This window comes from Bombus vosnesenskii, unplaced genomic scaffold, assembly GCF_011952255.1.
Source record: "Bombus vosnesenskii isolate JDL3184/JDL3185 unplaced genomic scaffold, Bvos_JDL3184-5_v1.1 scf7180000013276, whole genome shotgun sequence".
In the NCBI taxonomy this organism is placed as follows: domain Eukaryota; kingdom Metazoa; phylum Arthropoda; class Insecta; order Hymenoptera; family Apidae; genus Bombus; species Bombus vosnesenskii.
In genome coordinates, this window is record NW_022882934.1 from 651,295 (window position 1) to 670,248 (window position 18,954).

General features: G+C 35.8%; 1 protein-coding gene across 37 annotated transcripts in view; it reads right to left on the minus strand.

The window, feature by feature from the left end:
* LOC117231927 (calcium/calmodulin-dependent protein kinase type II alpha chain) overlaps positions 1-18,954 on the minus strand; it is a 149,254-nt gene that overhangs the window by 23,933 nt on the left and 106,367 nt on the right. For 24 of the 37 annotated variants that reach the window (XM_033490901.1, XM_033490902.1, XM_033490900.1 and 21 more), the window contains exon 11: positions 13,929-14,018. The exons of the other annotated variants lie outside the window; for them this stretch is intronic. In XM_033490901.1, the coding sequence (XP_033346792.1) occupies positions 13,929-14,018 (90 nt within the window). The remainder of the gene's footprint in view (positions 1-13,928; positions 14,019-18,954) is intronic. 37 annotated transcript variants of the gene reach the window in all.

Below are 18,954 nucleotides of genomic sequence, written 5' to 3' on the forward strand. Positions count from 1 at the left end.
ATCAAGAAGTCTTCCTTTTGTTGAAACGAAACCTAAACTTGAGAAATAAAAATTTGAGAATTATTGCAAGGTTAAGTACTCGTTTTCGCGATCATGTCGATGATATTTTTGCTTCCGTGGTACGTCGAGTATCGACGTTGCATCAATGTTAAGCTCAAACTTCTATGAAATTTATTTACCTTAATTACGAAAGTTTTCTATGAGAAAGAGAGAGGAAGAGTTATAGCAATTGCCTTTTTAGTTACAAGTAGATCGCAAACTCTGAAACATCGAAAACGCGTCGACGCTTCCTTTAAATCTTACTCCCGTCGCGATAATTAGTTTCACGTAAGGAAAACAAGCTTCGTCCCGCTGTGTTCGCCACCAACGATTCTCTGTTAACAAATAGTCACGGAGAATCAGAGGTAGAAACTTCATCGGCGAGGAGCATGCTTCCTTTGTTCCTTAGAAGGAATTATTCTGCTTAAAGAGCACGATGTCGACGGCTTTGGCGCAAAGGTGATTCATTAAAGAAGGAAAACTTTCAGCGACGGCAACACTCTGTGTCCGATTTCACGCTCAGTACCTCAATTTCTTTTATCCTAAGAATTTTAACAGAGCAAGGAGTTATTGCTTTCTGGATCGCTTTGAGACAAGTGTCACGATTTCATAAGATACTTTGATCATGGGTTTTCGCTATTTGCAAAATAGCTGGACTCCGTGGCTGTTGATATGGAGAGAAGAAGAAAGAAAATATTATTAACGGACAGATGTACATGGAGCTTGGACGCACGGGTATCCAATTTCAGAAAGCTTGACGTACCATCGAACGCGATTTCTTTGTTTATCTTTCCTACATCTTTTTATTCAGAATAATTAAAATCGCTCTAAAGAAACCGAATAAAGAATTACTTATGGTTTTAAAAAATATTCTCCAGCGAATCTATAAATTTTGTAATTTAAGGATTCGTACTATATATTCTAAGAATATCGTGCAATTTATCCCAAAGGTCAGATCAGAAGAATTTTTCGAAACAATTATGTTGAATAATTTGATAAATATTGCTCGAGTTCGATGCAGTCGTGCCAGTAAATGTACAAGCTGACATTCAAAGCGATAAACATTCAGTATAACAAGCGTTTAATACAAAAGCAATTTTCTTCTTGATATTAATCCATTCAAAAGATTATTTCTCTTTTATTTGATAAATGCCACAGAGTTCCAGCTAGTTCACAGAAATCGATGCTCTAGCTACGTAAAGTGGTAACAAGGTACTTTCTAGCTTATTTAATCTCTAAAACGTAAGCTAACGGAAGATGACAATGATAAAGATAGAGAGATAAAGTGAAATAGAAGTAGACAAAAAAAAGTTATATAGCAACACCGAGCGTATTTATTCGGTATGTCCATAACTTAGTCTCTCGATCGAGTATCATATATCGAGATCTCAAAATGTCGTATCGACTCGGGTTCTCTTGAAACACAGGGGTTCGGGCAAAGGGAAGAGAAAGGGGACGTGCGGTGGCGATCATACGATTGAAGAAAAAGAAAAAAAATATATATATAAGTCGATAGTCATTCGTGTCGAAGAATTAAGGGTGGTAAAGTGGGTCTTGAGAGTTAACTTTTGCCTTCTGGCACCCAACGATTGAAAAGAAATTGAAAAGAAGACATTCTTTTTCAAATTTTTATCCAAATTTGTGATATAGGATATAACTAAGATTAAGCCTCTTAGGAATTTTTCTAAGGTTCTAAAAATTGATCAATTTTTCAGATATTTATACTTTCCAATTGAGAAAAAATTGTAAAATTAATTATTATACGTTTATATTATACAGAGAAACAATTTGAAACATTTCTGGAAATGTAGAATTATTGTATCTCTAGATCTGTAATCGTAATTCCAGAATTCTGGAATTAATTTATATTTGTGAATTGTACTTGTGAAATATAAAAAAGAAACGCACACGAGTGGAGATATCTTTAAACGTACGGTCTTTCCTACATCAATTCCTGTAACTGTAAAACATTTCTATATCCATAAGAATTCAGATTCTATAAAATTCTATAAAGTACCGATCGTATCATCGCCTTCCAGCTTGAACTAACTTTCCAAATCCACTATTGCACCAAAATAGGGAAGAACCAGGATCAAAGCGGATAATCCAGGGTAAAATAATTGAGATAAGGTGCCATATCAGAGGGTGCAGTTCGGTGGCGAACGTGCAAACGTCGACGAAGATTACGTGAAAATCCATCGTTCTCCTCGGAGGACACAAACAATTGCATCCAATAAAACAAGACACTTTCGTAAGTATATAAAAGAAAAAGACAAAGGTAATGAAAAATCTTAACAATCAAGAAAAGACCTGGTGGATTAATATGTAATAAATCCCTGGAGAAGTTATATTGCTCGAAAGATCAAGGAGCATAACAATTCTTACGAGATTTATCTCTTATATATAATATTATATCTAGCAAAACGAGACAGAAAAATGGCAGCCATAATAATATAAGGGATAAAAGGGGAACATAGACAGACAGAGGAAAACAGACAAGTTGTTGCTCGTTGTAGAACATAAACGAGCTCGAGACTCGGCATAGAAACTATTTTATTTCGCCGAGATATTATCGTCGAGCTCCTTCGAATTTCAAAGAGAAGCAAAAGGGGCAGTGAGGAATTTGGTTTTATTTCATTGGTTATTTTTCATTTCGTTTCTCGGACTGAGAGCGTGACACTTAATTTAGAACACTTAACTCTTAAGAAGGTTTCTTTAAAGATTCTTAGTCATTTGATAGATTTGTAAAAGGTTTCTGGTATAGAGGACATTTTCGATGATTATTTCGCATTCTTTTCGAAATATTCTGTATCTAAATATTTTCTTTAAATATTCTAAGTATTCTATATTAGTATTCTATTATTTTGAACTTGTACACTCGACTCGGCATCCGAGAAAGCGTGGGTGTCGATGCACAGGCATGCAGACAAAACGAAATAAGACAGGCACGCCCAAGAAGCAGATTGGTTTCATGCTTTTGCGAGTGGGTAGAAGCTTACAGCGGAGGCGTAAAGTGGTTCTTCGATATTGGGGTTGTTCTGTTTTATTAATATTTTCTGGAACGATGAAAATATAATACCTGTGTTACAAAATACAAATATTATCATTAATATTCCTATTATAAATTTTATTCGTTTTTCTGAACAATGGTTACGATGTTTCGGGTATTTTTATTTAAAATAGCGTCTTGAAGAAGTGAGTAAAAGCTCGTATACGGAAAAGAAAGCTTTTGTGGTAGAAAAAAGGTGTGTTGCTTCAGACATCTAGAAACAAACAATGGAGAAATATCTATGATGGAATTATGTTATGTTAAAATTGAATTAATAAAAATCGAATTAATTTATTATAAGTAATTGATTTCCTATATCTAATAACATATAAGTTACTAATTTAATTCTGCCATTTTAGTTACTCAAATTGTCTTGAACTTGGTACTGTTCAAATTCGTTTAAAGAAATGTTCTACCTTTTGACAGATAATATTTTCCTCATACTCGATATTTTCTCATTCTCAATGGAGCTCTTCAAGTTCCATAATAGAGTGAAGAATGTCCATTCTGATGCCGTAAACATCGATAAAACGAAACAAACCCAATGGCGAGAACGATTTCTCGCCTCGTTGACGGGTATCGTAAAAGCGAATGCAAGCCATGCGAAACATTGCGCGAGAACGTGAAGTGAGTGTAGAAACGGCTGAAGGTATAGAGAGTGGCAAAGAAAAATGGGGAAAACGAAGAACAGGCAAGTCAGTGATGGTGTTCATAAATCCATAACACCGGTAAAATAGTGATGGTAAAATAGTGTACTTTTCTATTTTTTTTTTTTTTTTTTTTTGGTGACGGTGAGAGACTGTTTTACGTGAAAATCCTAAGGTTGCTATGAACAATAAAAATTCACGTTTGTGTGACCAGACAGGATTTCGATGCACAGACAGAAGTGAGAAACGAAAAGAAAGAAGTGGATAAGACACAGTGAACGAGCGTTAAAAGAAGAAATGGATCGTTTTCTACGAGATCCGATATGAAAATAATATAATTCCAGGTGGTGTGCACAGCGAGGTACCAACAGATGTGAATTTTCAAAATGTGCGTGTAGATGAAAGACATAGAAATAAATATTTCTTATTTTTTTTTTTATAGGAAAAGAAGAAAAGAATTAAAAAATAAAGAAAATGAAACGATTAACGTTACCGTAGTAGATACGATTGTTTTCGTTGATCGGATTTTTCTATTTCCGTCTCGACTTACGTTCAAGTAAAGTGATGAAATCGTTGTGTGCGAGATCGTTGCGTTCTCTACGATGACGACGATCTCTCGTGTGCTTGTCGCTCTCTAAAGTGGACGATGCTTCGCTAACGTGGCACAAACTAATCTAACTTTCTAGATGGCTAATCGCTACTGATTCGCTCGCTAGTGGAAAACGTCGTGGTGGTCTAGCGAAAGTGAAGATGCGCCGCGCGAGAATATGGTTCTCGAGAGACTGTAGATGGTTGACTCGACACGAACTGGAATTGCTCTCCTCTTGAATTTCCATACAAATAGTGGTTTTTACAAAATCTACAAAATTTTTTTCATTTTATTATCAATTTTGTATAATCGGACAAAAGCAATGGTTTCCTCTATGAATAATTCTAAATTATAGCGCGCAAATATTACACAATTATTTTCGCTTCCAAAAGGGATATTTCTTTAAAAAAGAAACAAAGAGAATTATATAAAAAAATAAGTAAAGAAGAACGAAGAATGGAGCATTTCCAATTCAATCGTCAGCCACGAAGAGAAGCCTCTACTAAACAAATTATGAATATCACAATTTCCCTTAACCCAAATGAAAGAAAGAAAATTTCGAAAATCTGAAAGAAAACGTAAAAGAGAGAAAGCTTGATGAATGCTAGAGAAAACGAAGAGGAAGCGAAAGCGGCGCGAGAGCCGATATCCTCGTCAAACAATCGATAATTTATTCGTTTAATGAAATTTCGATCCCTTGACCAAATTTTTCCTTTCCAATTTCCAATTTTCCCTGGTCGGTCGTTAAAATCACCGAATTCTATTATCGAGAATTTACGTTAACCTGGAGAATCGATAGGAAAATCTAACGTCTCGATCGAATTACAGGCGAATACGTGAGCCGCCGAATTTCGAATACGTATCCAGGGTTAACGGTTTCCAGCTAACGTTCGCGAGTAATTTCACCACTCCATTATCCGAGTCCGACTTTCTCATTGTGCCACGCTAATTGCACACCAGTGGATAGCGTAAGCCATGAAACGAGAAACGAGAAACGGCGGTGGTCGCTATCGAGACTTTTAATAAACTCCGCTCTCGCGAATTTCCATTCCAGCCGAGAGCGAAGAAAAAAGAAATGTTAAGCATTTGGAAGAGGACACGAAAATTGAGAAGCTAATCGCGTTGAAAAAATTCTAATTTAGAAGTCGTTTTGAGGAAAGATTAGCTGGAATCGTCAAAATTGCGAGCGTCGATAAAAAGAGAAGAACGGCGATCGCAGACGGTGGTGGCTGCACGATTATAGGATAAATTTTTGTAAATTTTCCTGAAAAATGATTTGACGGATTTTCCGAGTAACGAAGTGCGGATTGTTTATGCAAATTCATATTTTTCTCAACGTAATTACACTTTACTTTAAATATCTTTTATGTCTGTTTGTATCAGTATTTTCCTTCGATATTTTACATGTATTTTCAAGTTGACGGTATTTTGTAAACTTTAGAATTCTTTATATTTTTTCAATCTTAAGTATAGATGCATAAACATCCGCAGTCTAATGATTGTCATTGGAACTTTGCCTTGAAATTGACTTTCAATGGCTAACATACACTGCTGATCGAAAGTTTGGAATCAAAATTTAAGACACGAAGATTTAAAAAATTGTTTAAACTCAAAATGAGTCAAGATTCATAGAAAATTATTTAGTCAATCATTTACCACAGAAACGATTATTAAATTAGCAAGAGATTCGATATAAATACAACTATAAGAAAATGAATCCAAACCTTTGACCTGTAATGTATAGTACAAATCACGTGAATTTTCAATCATTAACACGTTTGTTGTCCGAGAAGAAAGTCTCCGAAATTATTAACTCGTAGTTTCGCTCATAGAATCAATACATAACAAACAACAGCAATAAACAAACAAACGATAAATATCTTACATATAAATAACAGTGTCGATTTAAGGACCTAAATTTCCGTATTAAAAAAAAAAAAACGTTTCGATGAGAGGACAAATACGAAGTACTCTGATCCATATATAGCTGACCGAACAGTAAACGTGTCAAATACTGACCGAACTCTGTATATTTCCAATAACGATACTTCTGTCTGACGCAATACCGTCTGATACTACTTGAACTGCGCGATCTGACCAATTTAAATTCGCGCTACTGGAAATACGGTAAACGCTGGATGTTCCACTTGACATTCGTAAACATTCGTGTTCAGGTAAGCGTGTGGATCGTCGAAGATGGCTTTGAAACACGAAAATATTCGTAGCCATGACGTTTTAAAAACGGAGAGACAAACATTTCGCGCCCCTCTGTGAAAAAGTGCTCGACGATTAAACGTCGATAGAGGAATCGTAAAATTGCAAATTGTTGTTTACTCGAGATTAAGAAACGAAACCTTATGCAGGGTGTTTTAATATACGAGACATATTTTAGCGCTGAATAGGGAATGAGATTGAGAAGGTTTAAATAAAAAGAACTGTTTTATTATAATCTTGTTTTAGAATTTCAGTCATTTTTAAATTTAATTCTCTTACTCTGGATATATATATATATATATATATATATATATATATATATATACGTGTGTGTCTATCGTTAGAAGCACTATGAAAAGATCTAGAAGAATTAAAGGCATATCTTTTTGTCAAAATTGAAAATGGTTGTTTCAAGGATTTTAGCACAATGTAAAGTATGTTCGTACTGTCCTATTTATACATGAAATTAAAAAAAAATATATATATTGTAATTAGAGAAGGATCAAATGGAATATACGATAATATTATTCTTTTCATAAAATTTTTTTATCTTTTTTTGTATCCCCTATTCGCCACCTGAAACACGTCTCATGAAACAACCCGCATAATTGAATCCTGTCGACGACATTTGTGCGATATTGTTCTGGTCTCACATCGTATACAATTGTTTTACGCACCTTATGGTTGTACGTACGTGTTATGGATTTGTGAGCATCGTGTATGATTGGACAGAAAAGAGCGATTTTCTCGATCGTTCCTCGCGTAGCTGCTCTATGTATTACGTATAGTGTTGAGACGGAAGAACGTAACATGTGTGGTTGTTTGATCTTGTGATTGTGATACTAGATCGTTTCATAAGTCGTGTTCTTGCAAATTGCTGCTTTTATTCTAATTAAGAACGCAGTTTTGTCTAAACCAATTTGTAGATGTCACTTTTTATTGAAATCTGGAAAATATATGTATATTGATCGTTTAGTTTTAAATGAATCGAGGATGAATGTATATGGATAGTTTCTTCGGATTAGATCGAAAAATAAAATAAAATAAATAGTATTTGTACTGAATATAAATTGATATTTCTATGAAATAAAAATCCAAAGATCTTTCCTATAAATTACGAATCGATCTATGAATATTATTTCCTTTTATCCAAAGTACTATCGAAATTAGTATTTATTAAATCAGTAGATGATCGAAGACTTATGAAATGATTCGATACTCGATGTTTCCACAAGCAATTTCTGTTCCCAATATTATTTCTAAAAATTGCAAAGCTGCTTCTGGAAACCTCGACAAGATACTACGAGTAAAAGTGTTATATCTATGTGTGACATATCGAAAGCGAGTCGCTTGCTGTATGTATATGGCGATTAAAATTGAACAGTGTCAAGGGACAGACTTACATCGGGTGTTAACTAAAGATTATCTATTTGTGTTTCTAAATTTACTCTCCTAAAAATTATCTACCTATTTCATTAACTATTATCAATCTTGTCGATTTACAAATTTCCATTAAACTATCGATAAAAAAGTGAACAAATTCACGATTCAGAATTTTTCGAAGAATATTATTATCATTCTCGATAGAAAATATGTAATTCCAACCAAGTAAGATTAGAGCTTGCCGCGGATTCTGATTTGCATCGAAGGAATCGTAAACAAGAGGTCGACGGTTTTAGTGCTCCGTAGTATTGCCGTTTTGTGCTCGAGTGTACTTGTGTCTGGCTCGAGAATCAATTCACTCCGTGATAAAGTGTCTGAATCTTGAAAGCGAATGAAACCCATTGACTGCCAGTGTTTTCGGTGTATACGGAATAGGGGAAGAAACTTGGTTGCATGCACGCCGAGGATCACCAGGATTGTACTCTCGCGTTCTCTGCTTGTTCGATAAGAATTTTCCATTCATCGAATTCTGCATGATTGCCATGCGACAATTTTTTGCCTTATTTCAAAACGAGAATGGTGCGGTGCACAAATTTTTAGATTCCAGATTTTTTAACCTTATAATTTCGCATGTTCGTCACTTTACGTCAATTTTTCTAATCGCATCTGAATGCGAGTATGGTGCGAAAAGAAAATTTTTAGGTTTTAAATTATTCGAATTTGCTACTGCGTATAATTATCGTTTGGCAGGAAATTGTTTAATTTCATTTGAATGCGGGAATAATGCAATTTGATATAGCTCTATGTAAAGAAGACTTTTCGTAAGAAAATCTACATGGAAGAAATATCTATGAAAAATTCTGTTGAAGAGAAAGCAAAGAACCAGAGAGATGTTTTTAAAGAGAGAATTACGACTTGCACTCGCGAAAGTACAATCCTGTAAAAAGGTCTTGAATGATTCTGCTCTGGCAATGTATGCGAAAAACGAAGGCTTCCAGTTCCTCCAAATATACCGCAAAGAAAAGAGCAGTTTAAAGCTGACCGAAGGGAACAACTTTCAGAAACACGTGGAATAAAACATTTAACCTTATAAAGACGATTGATATTATTCCACATACTTTCAAAAAATTTCAATTCCCCTAAAATTATAAAAGATATAATCAAATTACTTTTTAATGGTATTTGATTAAATTTTTTCTAAATATCTCTAAATTGCAAAGTGATATTAAAATAAACTTTTACATTATGAAATATTATTAATCTACTATTACAAGTACCCAAGCAAAGGAACAATTTTTTAATATTATGGAATCGAAGGATGATAATTAAATTAATAATAATTTTCATAATAATTAAATTAACAGTTCAAGCAAAAAGATAACATCGAATATGAAAATACCCATCGAATATCAAATAACTAAAAAGATTATTCTACAATTACTCTTTTACGATAATGGAAATGTCTCGATTCTCCCAAAAAATCTTTTGGAAGCATTCAGGAATATCTATCGTCAAATCGAAAAATTTCTCAATAACTTCTATTACTTTTGCTTCTGTTTCTTATGCATAAATGAGACTGCTATGATCAGTATGATCGTGTCCGAGTGTGTAATCGATCATGATCAACGAGAAGTCGTGAAAGAATAGATGGTTAGAATAGAGAGTTAATCAGGAACGGTTCAGCGACAGCTCATTAGGGCGGGTTTCGATGGTGTACGATAACGAAAACTCGATGGCTAGAATTTAGGTCGACAGAAATACAAACTGTACACGGTTTCGAGTGTTACCTCAGTAGGCGAGTAGTATACGTCTCTGCTGAGTAGTGGTAAGTAGACAGAGCCGTTGACAGGCGACGAGAAGTAGTTATTACACATACAGTCAAAGATTTACTAAGTATCAGGTTATACGTATACGTTCACGTGGGTTGAACGAGGCAAATGGATATAGTCGGACGCGATCGCGTTGCGATAAAGAGGGTGTGTTTGATCTCTGGGCGTGCTAGTGAGTGTAATTTACATGGTAATGAACTTCAACGACAGAAATAGTTGAAAGAAGTACAAGAGACTTTGAAAGTCTTATGGTAGAATAGATAGAGCGTTTGATTTTTACTAGAATGATTACGGTTCGAATCTTGGAATGTTAGAAAAATTTTAGTACTTCATTTTCCAGTGTTTCGTTGGCTATTATAAAAAGAGAATATTAGTGTATATAGCGATGTCGCTGATAAATATTGTATTATATTTAGTAAATTTAGGTGTACAGTTGGATATCTTAAAAGTTAATGTAAAATCGTGGACTTGAATTCTCCAGTTGTAGAATAATGGAAATGAATGGTTGTCACCATAGAATAATAGTAATGAGATTGGTGAATGTTAGTAGAACTGATAAACAATAGAGTATTGACTAATTGTAAACTAAATAAATAATTGTCATTACAAAATAGTGAAATCAAGAGATAGTAGAGCCATTAATAACAGAATTGTGGCGAAATGAATGAATAGAGTGAAATCAAGAAAGAATTGAAATTCCCAAGTGGGTAAAAATGATCTTTATCGCAACGTACAGCGAAAACGACTATACCAAATCCCCTAAAAATTTGCAGGGAACGATCTTCGGTAGTAGAAAGATACGATAGACGAACAGACTATAATACAAGAAAAGAGGAAATCCGCGGTAAAGCGGATCAAAAGTAGCGATACACAAGTGTGTTATGCGTCTACAAAGAAGCGAAGAGAGAGATAGTTTCGTGAGAAAGATATAGTACAGCTTCACTGCAAATTCGGTGGGCAACAACGAGTAAAGCTCTCTACCTTTCAACAGTAAACACGCTCCTCATGGCTGCGCTATGGAGGTTCGTTCGATTGCCGCTTATAACACGAGCTTTATGTAAACATGAATTTAATCCGGATCCTTTTGCACAATGAGATTAATTAACTAACAACGTTACGGAATATACTAACGATAAATAATTATAGCAATTCTATTGCCTAAAAAGCTTTTTACTATTTAACAATTTTCGCGTCAAATAGCAAAGTGAAATTATCCGTATAATTTCATTATCAAATTTGTAGCTTGTAAAATTTCGTTAACAATGTTGGTTCAATTACGCAAAGAGACCCAGGAAGATCTGTATCCTTGAACAAATTTCTCGAAATACCTTCAAGAATTGATTAAACGAAATAAATTTCGCTCAAATATATTCCAAATCCATTGTATCCGGTTGAAAAATAGTATATAACAGTATACGAAGAATTTATTGCAAAGGAAAAAGAAAGTTTTGATGGGTAGGAAAATGAACCATTATAAATGGTAGTCTACAAAGTAAAGGCTGTCGCGCAATCGACGAACCTCCGCGACAGGTTTACCAATATGCACATGTATATACACATGTATGTCTATCGGTAATCGGGGCACAAGTGTACGCAAATATAAGGTGGATCGTAGCTGGAGAGGGCAAAAGGTTGAAAAGGGGGGAGGGACGGAGTAAAGCAACGAGGGGGATACTTAACTACTCGAGCTATTGTCCAACGATCGATTTGCACGTGAGCAGGAGTACTATCTCTCTAATAATAGGCCGATATGCGCGCGCAAGTGCCTGCTTGTGATTTCGTTATGTTGCAAAGGGACCACGAAGAGATTTTTTTATCGAATTTCCAGAAAAAAACCATTATACCGATACACGAACTATATTTACTCCACTTCAATTAAATAAAAAAGAGAACTGTCATATAAATAACCGGGGAGACGTAACCGACCGAAAAATTATCGTCGGTTTCCAAATTATCTAAGGGTGGATATTAAGGATTTAATCAATTCGCAAAATACAGGGTCGTTAAGAAAGGAATGGATGGTTCCAACACTTTGCAGGTAGAAAGAAAATTGTCGAAGAAATTGAAATATATCTTGAATTAGCTTACGAATTAATACAACTTAGATATATATCTTCAACAATTTCTTTTTTAAGCAAAACGTTTGAACTATCTATTTTATTTGTAACGTATAGACTGTGGATGTTTGTGCAGTTATGAGTTACAAACAAGTATAAATGTGCAAGAATGAACGAGAATTAATAGAAATGCGTTATTTTCGACATTTTGTACATATATACTATTTTCGTATCTTTCTTGCATACTACCTATATTATCTTTACGCTCCACCTATATTATCTACTACTATATACTACCTATATTATCTTTACTGGTTCCACTTTGATGACGCCGATAAAAATAAGAACAGCAAGAAGGCTAATATGTATAAATAATTTTCTTTCTGAAACACGACTATCGTTTGCAAAAAACTTCGTTACACCAAAACTGTTGGTCTTGTTGATCGATTCTATCGAAGAATTCTCTAAAAAAAAAAAAAAAAATGAAAAAAATAGAGAATTATAATATCCATAAATCCATAAACATCCACAATCTAACGATAACCCTGTATATCCACTCGCTATCCTTTCTACTATTGTCCCATGACACGTAAAAAAACAAACGCCGGAAATAGTCTAAAAACTGGATTCTCGACCGCCACGATAGGCGTTTCGACGATCGAAAAGCAAAATGTAAATTCAGGTGCAATTATCTTCGACCGACTCCACTGGGGAAGGCCACTCCGTTTTGGATCTGGCGGTGGCAGTGAGAAATCCAGTTATAGCCGCGCTTCAGGCGCGAGTAGAGCGGTAAATTCAGATTCGATCCATTAGCGGAATCTCGCTGGGAGAATTAACTGTCCCGGTTCAGGGCTCGAACAATTAACGAGTCCAAAAGGCTGTGAGCAGCCCGCGCCGCGTGTACGCGCGGAATACGCGCGCTGAATCGTGTCGAGCTGATCGAAACCGATCGTTGTTCGATCATCGAAGGTAACTTTGGGGCCAGGCTCGAAAACTCCAGGTTACATTAGAGTCGACGAATAACGTTACTCGATCCTGGCCTCTCGCGACATCGCCAATTTCCGATAGCAAGTTCGAGTTCAAACGGATCTCGAATCTATCGAACCGTGCTACTGGCTGCATCGATTCTTTTGGACGCTGCAACTGCCATGAATTCGTGCACGAGAGAATTTTGAAAAAAAGTAATTATAGTTGCGAATTTTAGTGAAATTTCAAGAAAATTTTTTGGGGATGTTAAATCTATTTATTTCGAATTTTAGTGTTTCTCTTTTCCAATACTGATTGCCTCGAACAGTTGATATTAATCATATTTTGTTCTATGGTTTGTACTCCAATTGCAAAGGTGGCGTTAAATATTTCTAGGAAAATTCTCGCTGTAATGCCTAGAAAATTAATCATAGTATTTTGTAGAATTGAAAATGTGAAACACGAAGGAATGATTCTAAAAATATTCCATCGATCTCAAGGTATCAATTTACAGAGTATTTCTCTTTCCATAAACACGAAAGAATGAATTTACGATACGTTAAATCCATCCTTTGAAGATTCACCGCAATTATCAATATATCGATCCCAATATTCCTTAATTACCAAAACAATATTTACTAGTAAACATAATATAAAATGTTGTGCCCCAAAATTTCACTATCACTCTCAAGATAACAATTATAATACCTCTTGGTCAGCACCAAAGATCGATGACAGACTTCATAAAGCCATCCCAAACTCTCAACTCGTTAATAAAGATAACAGACATTACAGTGAAAATTTTACTCTGATCTCTTCGATCAGCCACGCAGAATTCCAAGCGTACACGAGGGTACGAAACGTACCAAAGACACGAACACAGAAAGAGAGAAGTTGACACCGCGGGAGGCACCTTTTCGGTGCGGCCAGGTTCCTAGAAAGATTCGTGACACTCGTGGGTGGTATAAAATCAGATATCAAACTGGGTGCATGTATCTGAACGATCTTCTAGAACGAGGATCGTCTCCCTATAATTTCGGGGAGGGGGTGTTGTGAACCGGGGACAAAACACACGAAAAAGAGGGGGAGGCTAGAAGAGAAGATTTTCTTTTTTTTTTTTTCTAGAAGTGACAGAGGATTTCTGGGTGGTCCTACCTTTCACGTCATCGTCCTCGATCGTTGTGCTGCTGTCGGTCGATTCCTTCACCTGAGAGCCATCGCCCTTCTTCGTGATGATGCTCCGACCTGGAGCACGCAGAGCGTTTCAGTAAATCGGCATTGGCTTCGTTGGATAATGAGCGGAAATAGTGATTTCAGAGATAGACAAAAGTAGAGAGAGAGAGAGATAATAACAGAGTGAAAGAAAAGAGATTAGAATAATTGGCAGAAGTAAGATTAGGCTGGTGGATGTTTGTGGTTAATTTTTGTCTCAAGGACGGACCATAGCGAGAGCACACACTTTGCACGAGGCGATCGCAGGATCGATTTTGAGGATTTTTGGAGGAGTAATTGGGATTCGTCTGAGATTGAAGAAGGTTGAGTTTCTTTTTTTTTCTTGGTAGAGGTTCGGAGACAGTTTTGGTGAAGATTGTTTTTAGCGATCAAGATAGACACGTGTCTTTAGAGGAGGATAGAGAATTCTTATTGATCCAATAGATCGTTCGATTACTTGTTAGGCTGATTGGAAAATTCTATCGCTAGGTTTTAACTTTATTTGGGAATCTTCATAAATTGCAGCTACATAATACACATTTACATATTTTAATTGTCGAAACATGAACTATGGAAATTGACTGCTGCTGGCAATTTCACGTAGAAAATGTTTGCAACGGAAGTCGTAGAATTTTAATAAAATAAAAATTAAAGATTCAACGTGCAATCACAAGACGACAGAAGATCTCATAAATAACAATGATTATTCTATTAAAAATCAATCAATAATATATAACTAACATCAGTACGAATTTTATATTGAAGATTAATTAACGCAAATTCCAGTTAAAATAATTGATCTCTTTCCATTCATAGAACAAAGGCAATAGAATTTCCTAATCAACCTAGATAACGGGAAAGCTGTGAAATAATCGTCAATGAAGTGCATAGAATGACATTCTACTTTGAAATTTCGAGAAATCTGAAATTGTGCTGAAGCGTAGCTGCCATCAACAAGTGCACATTTTCGTATCTTTGCCTTGTAAAAATAGCGAGGCGATAGAAAGAAGCCGGAAGAAAATACGTTGAAGAATTGATCGAACGGCTAACGTCGTTGAATACGATCTTGTTTGGGCGCTTCCTTCGAGGAACAAGAATTATTCTATCAGAAGCCGTTCCCGTGGAAACGCGCTCTAAAGAGCAGTAAATGTCGCGGTGAGATTGGAACGAAGTTGAGGCAACAATGGGGGTGAGCGAATGGGAACCACCTATCCTCCATTTACGTGCTTCCTCCTTTCTTTCTTGTTTGACAAAGGACGCTCGTTGATTATGGAACGTCGTCAGAAAATTAAATGTTACAACGATGCAATAAGAATTTTTCTGTAGAAAGGAGGAAACGTCGTACAAATTCTTTTGAAGGGTACAGAAAATTTGTATTTTAACCCATTCGAGACCGATTTCTAATTGAAAAAACATATTATTAGGTATTATTACGAGGTTTCAAGGGTCGTGATGTTGCATTACTTATTTTTTTTTTTTTTTAGTATTAGAAAATGTGATTTATTCAGAAGATTCTTTCATTTCTTGATATTAATGTTTCTTAATTATTTTATTTATTAATCCTTATTTATTAGTCGCTTCTTTGTCAGAAATATTTCTAAATACTAAAACAACCGATAATAATTAAAATGGAAAACTCGTATCAAAGCAATAAAAGGATACGAAATAAGCTTCTATATAAATTTTAGAAAAAGTTACCCAAGAGCCTAAAAATGTACCGTTGTAAATTTAGAAAGTTTCTGTGAAAAATTAAAATTACCTATTTTGATCATTTGAACAATTAATTTTGCATAATATTCTTTGCAATATTTCTTTTAGATGATTTATTTCTCCGACTAACGACTGACAACGATAACACGAGTTTCTTTCGTGTGATGTAAGTGGCGCGTCACCATGGTTTCGAATGGGTTATGCAACGAAATTTCACACGAGTATATCTCGATCGCTAGAATGAATTACAGAGTTGAAGTTTGAGAAAGAATCGAGAAAGTATAGAGAAAAAAGACTTCTAGGGGGGAAACCTTCGACGTCGAAGAAACTTCGACATCGTTCGGTTCCCAGAATGGTCGAAGCGATGTCGACTTTCTATCGAGATCGACGTAACGATACTTGTAAAATCGTCTGGTGAAAGCTAGTGTCTTTAGCAACTCACCTTATCATGTTATAATTAATAATACATATAAGGACACGTAACGTTAACTATCACATCTTCAAGGCAATGAAAATTTCTCATAATTTAACCCTTCCAGAGCCAATTATATCTCTTCTTCGAAAAAATTACTTTCGATGAATTATTACTAAACAGAATACATTTCTTTCAAAGTATTTCGTGAACTAAAAGTAAGATTGTTTTCATGGAAAACAAATATTTTTATTATCTATATTCTACTCATTCTACTCATCGATCGTGAAAGGGTTAAAATTCAAAAAAAGAAGCGATTCAATTGACTTCTATCGTTACATCGATCTGGTCATCTACAACAAGAAGATCCTCTATCCAATCGTCCATGCTATCTAATCACAGTTCCACGTTTCCAAAAGATTCGTCAGGCAGGGGACTTTGAAAGACAGACAAGAAATAATCTTAGATGATTATTAGATCTTAACTAAGTAACAGATCAAGTAATCTAACTTTCCAGAGGCAGCAGAAGCTAGATAGAAGATGGATGCAGACCGCACAGGAGAAACGAAGAAGAAGAAGAAGAGACAAAGATGAGAGAAGACGCAGAAGAAAGGAACAGGACAGAAAACATGAGAGAGTGAAGGAGAATGGTTTTTCACAGGGTTTTATGGTGTAGAACGTTAAAACAGTGCATCGTGTTTTGCATGCGAGACAAATATCGTGATCAGACAAAATTGGAGCAACTCTGCCGATGCTCTCAAGACGACGTATCGGTGCCAGGAGAAAGGGAAATAAAAAAAACAATGGTCCTCTCGTCTTTACCTTCTGATGGCTCCTCTCGAGAGCTCGGCTTCGTTCCGTGCCAGCGAAGCGTCGCAACGTTTCACAAAAACGAAAGAAACAGGGAACAGAAAAGAAAGAAAAGAATAATGGTACCATAATTTGCATGCTGAGCGGCGTGCGTTTGCGTGTCGAAATATTTTCGTTTTTCGGGGGTAGAACATTTTTGCGATGGTGTGGTGGCGAGTTAGGATCGACAGGCCAGTTCCTTGGCGGTTTTCTATTCGATTTTTAATTGCTGTATAATTCGTGTCATAGTACGTGTCCGATGAAGGCGCTTTTATCAAAGATTAACTTTCGATAGTTTTATCTGTGTAATATATTCCTCGTGGTTTATATTACTGTATTTCTCAGCTTGTTCGCGGTGTAAATTGTGGAACCAAGTGCTATCGATCGTTGACCAAATTAATCGTTGAGCACCTCAAAATAATTACAACCGATTAAATGATGCTTTAACGGAAAGTTTTGCTTGAATTACTCAAAGGTGTTACAATTAATCTACTTCTGAAATAATATAATTATTTGATCAAATGAGTTATTAATTACTTTAAGTAATATTAATTGCAACATTAATCGATTAAATGATACTTTCAGGTAATGTACCTTTTCATGATTCGAATTACCATAAGCTGATACTCTTTTTCGTCGATTGATATTACGATAAAAACGTAGCTATCCTAGTCCGCTACAAAAATACCATAGCCAGTTGATCAAATTATTCATAAATTACTTCAAGCAATATTAACTACAATAGTGATCGATTAAATGGACATTAAAGAACAATCCTGCCCCGTAATTTGAATTACAATAAATTGCTATCTACTACAGTTTTCATGGTCGAGCCATTCCACGATAAATAATACAACAGTTCATTTGCCCTGCAGATAACAAAAACGCAATTCTCCTAAAACAACTGGCTGATAGGAATATCATGCTAAAGAATTCATCGGTGAGTGTCAATTTATGGTAACTCGTCGGTGGGAGCATGGTGGTTTCCAAAAGCTTCTACGAGGCGTGTCCTAACCACTCCCCTAACTCATAAAAAAAAGAACACCCCTTAACCTTGCTTCCACCTTCCAACTAGCGCCTTCCCTCCCATCCTATCCAAAATTCATTACTCAACCCGAATTGAAACGGCCGTTATCCGGAAGCTTTCACGGGCTTCACCGGTGCTCCCATTTTTTTCAATGAAAACTAAGGAAAAACATTTGTACGTAGATAGGAACCTGGGAAATAACAGTGGCGAAAACGCGCGATTCTTTCCGCCCTCTCGTCACGAAGGACGAAAAGAAAAATTGAATCACGCGAGAGGACGCCAATTATTGCGAATGTGCGAGTCGCCTCGAAGAAGGCGAATCGTTCTTGTACGCGCCTCTTGGATAATTTACCGCTGGGAAATGTTGGGAGGAAAAATGGCGGGAAAGGATGGAGGGCACTCGGTTCCGACGTTAGTATAAATATAACGAACGAAACTCCTCCCTGGCGTATAATATCCGTGTACTTTCGGAGTTGAACTCGAGTTACCGGAAACCTCACGACTTCCACGCGGTCCGCACGGTGTTCTTATCTACTTCCGCCACCAGGCTTCGCTTCCGCCGAGGCAACACCGTTTCGCCGTTTCCTATGATTTTATCCTTTCCTTTAATTTAATGTGCTGTTTTTTACTACGTTATTACGGTTAGTATCGTGTAATTGGTATTACCAGTGAAGTAACGTCAAGGATATAACGTATAATAAATATAATATCGCGTATGATTGTTAGGGGCATATATAAGGCATTTGTATAATTGTCCGTAGACACGAAAATTGAATTTGTTACTACCTTGAACTCTTTTCCTCTGAATTTTCATTTTAATGACAAAGCTTTGAGAAGTACGTCGGGATGTTCTTCGATTTTTTGAAGGATTAGCCAATAAACAAAAAGACTCGCATATAAATCCAATTTGCCCGTGAAGGATTAATTATTGTAGTAGTATTAATCAATTTAGTTAAACATCCTATTAACAT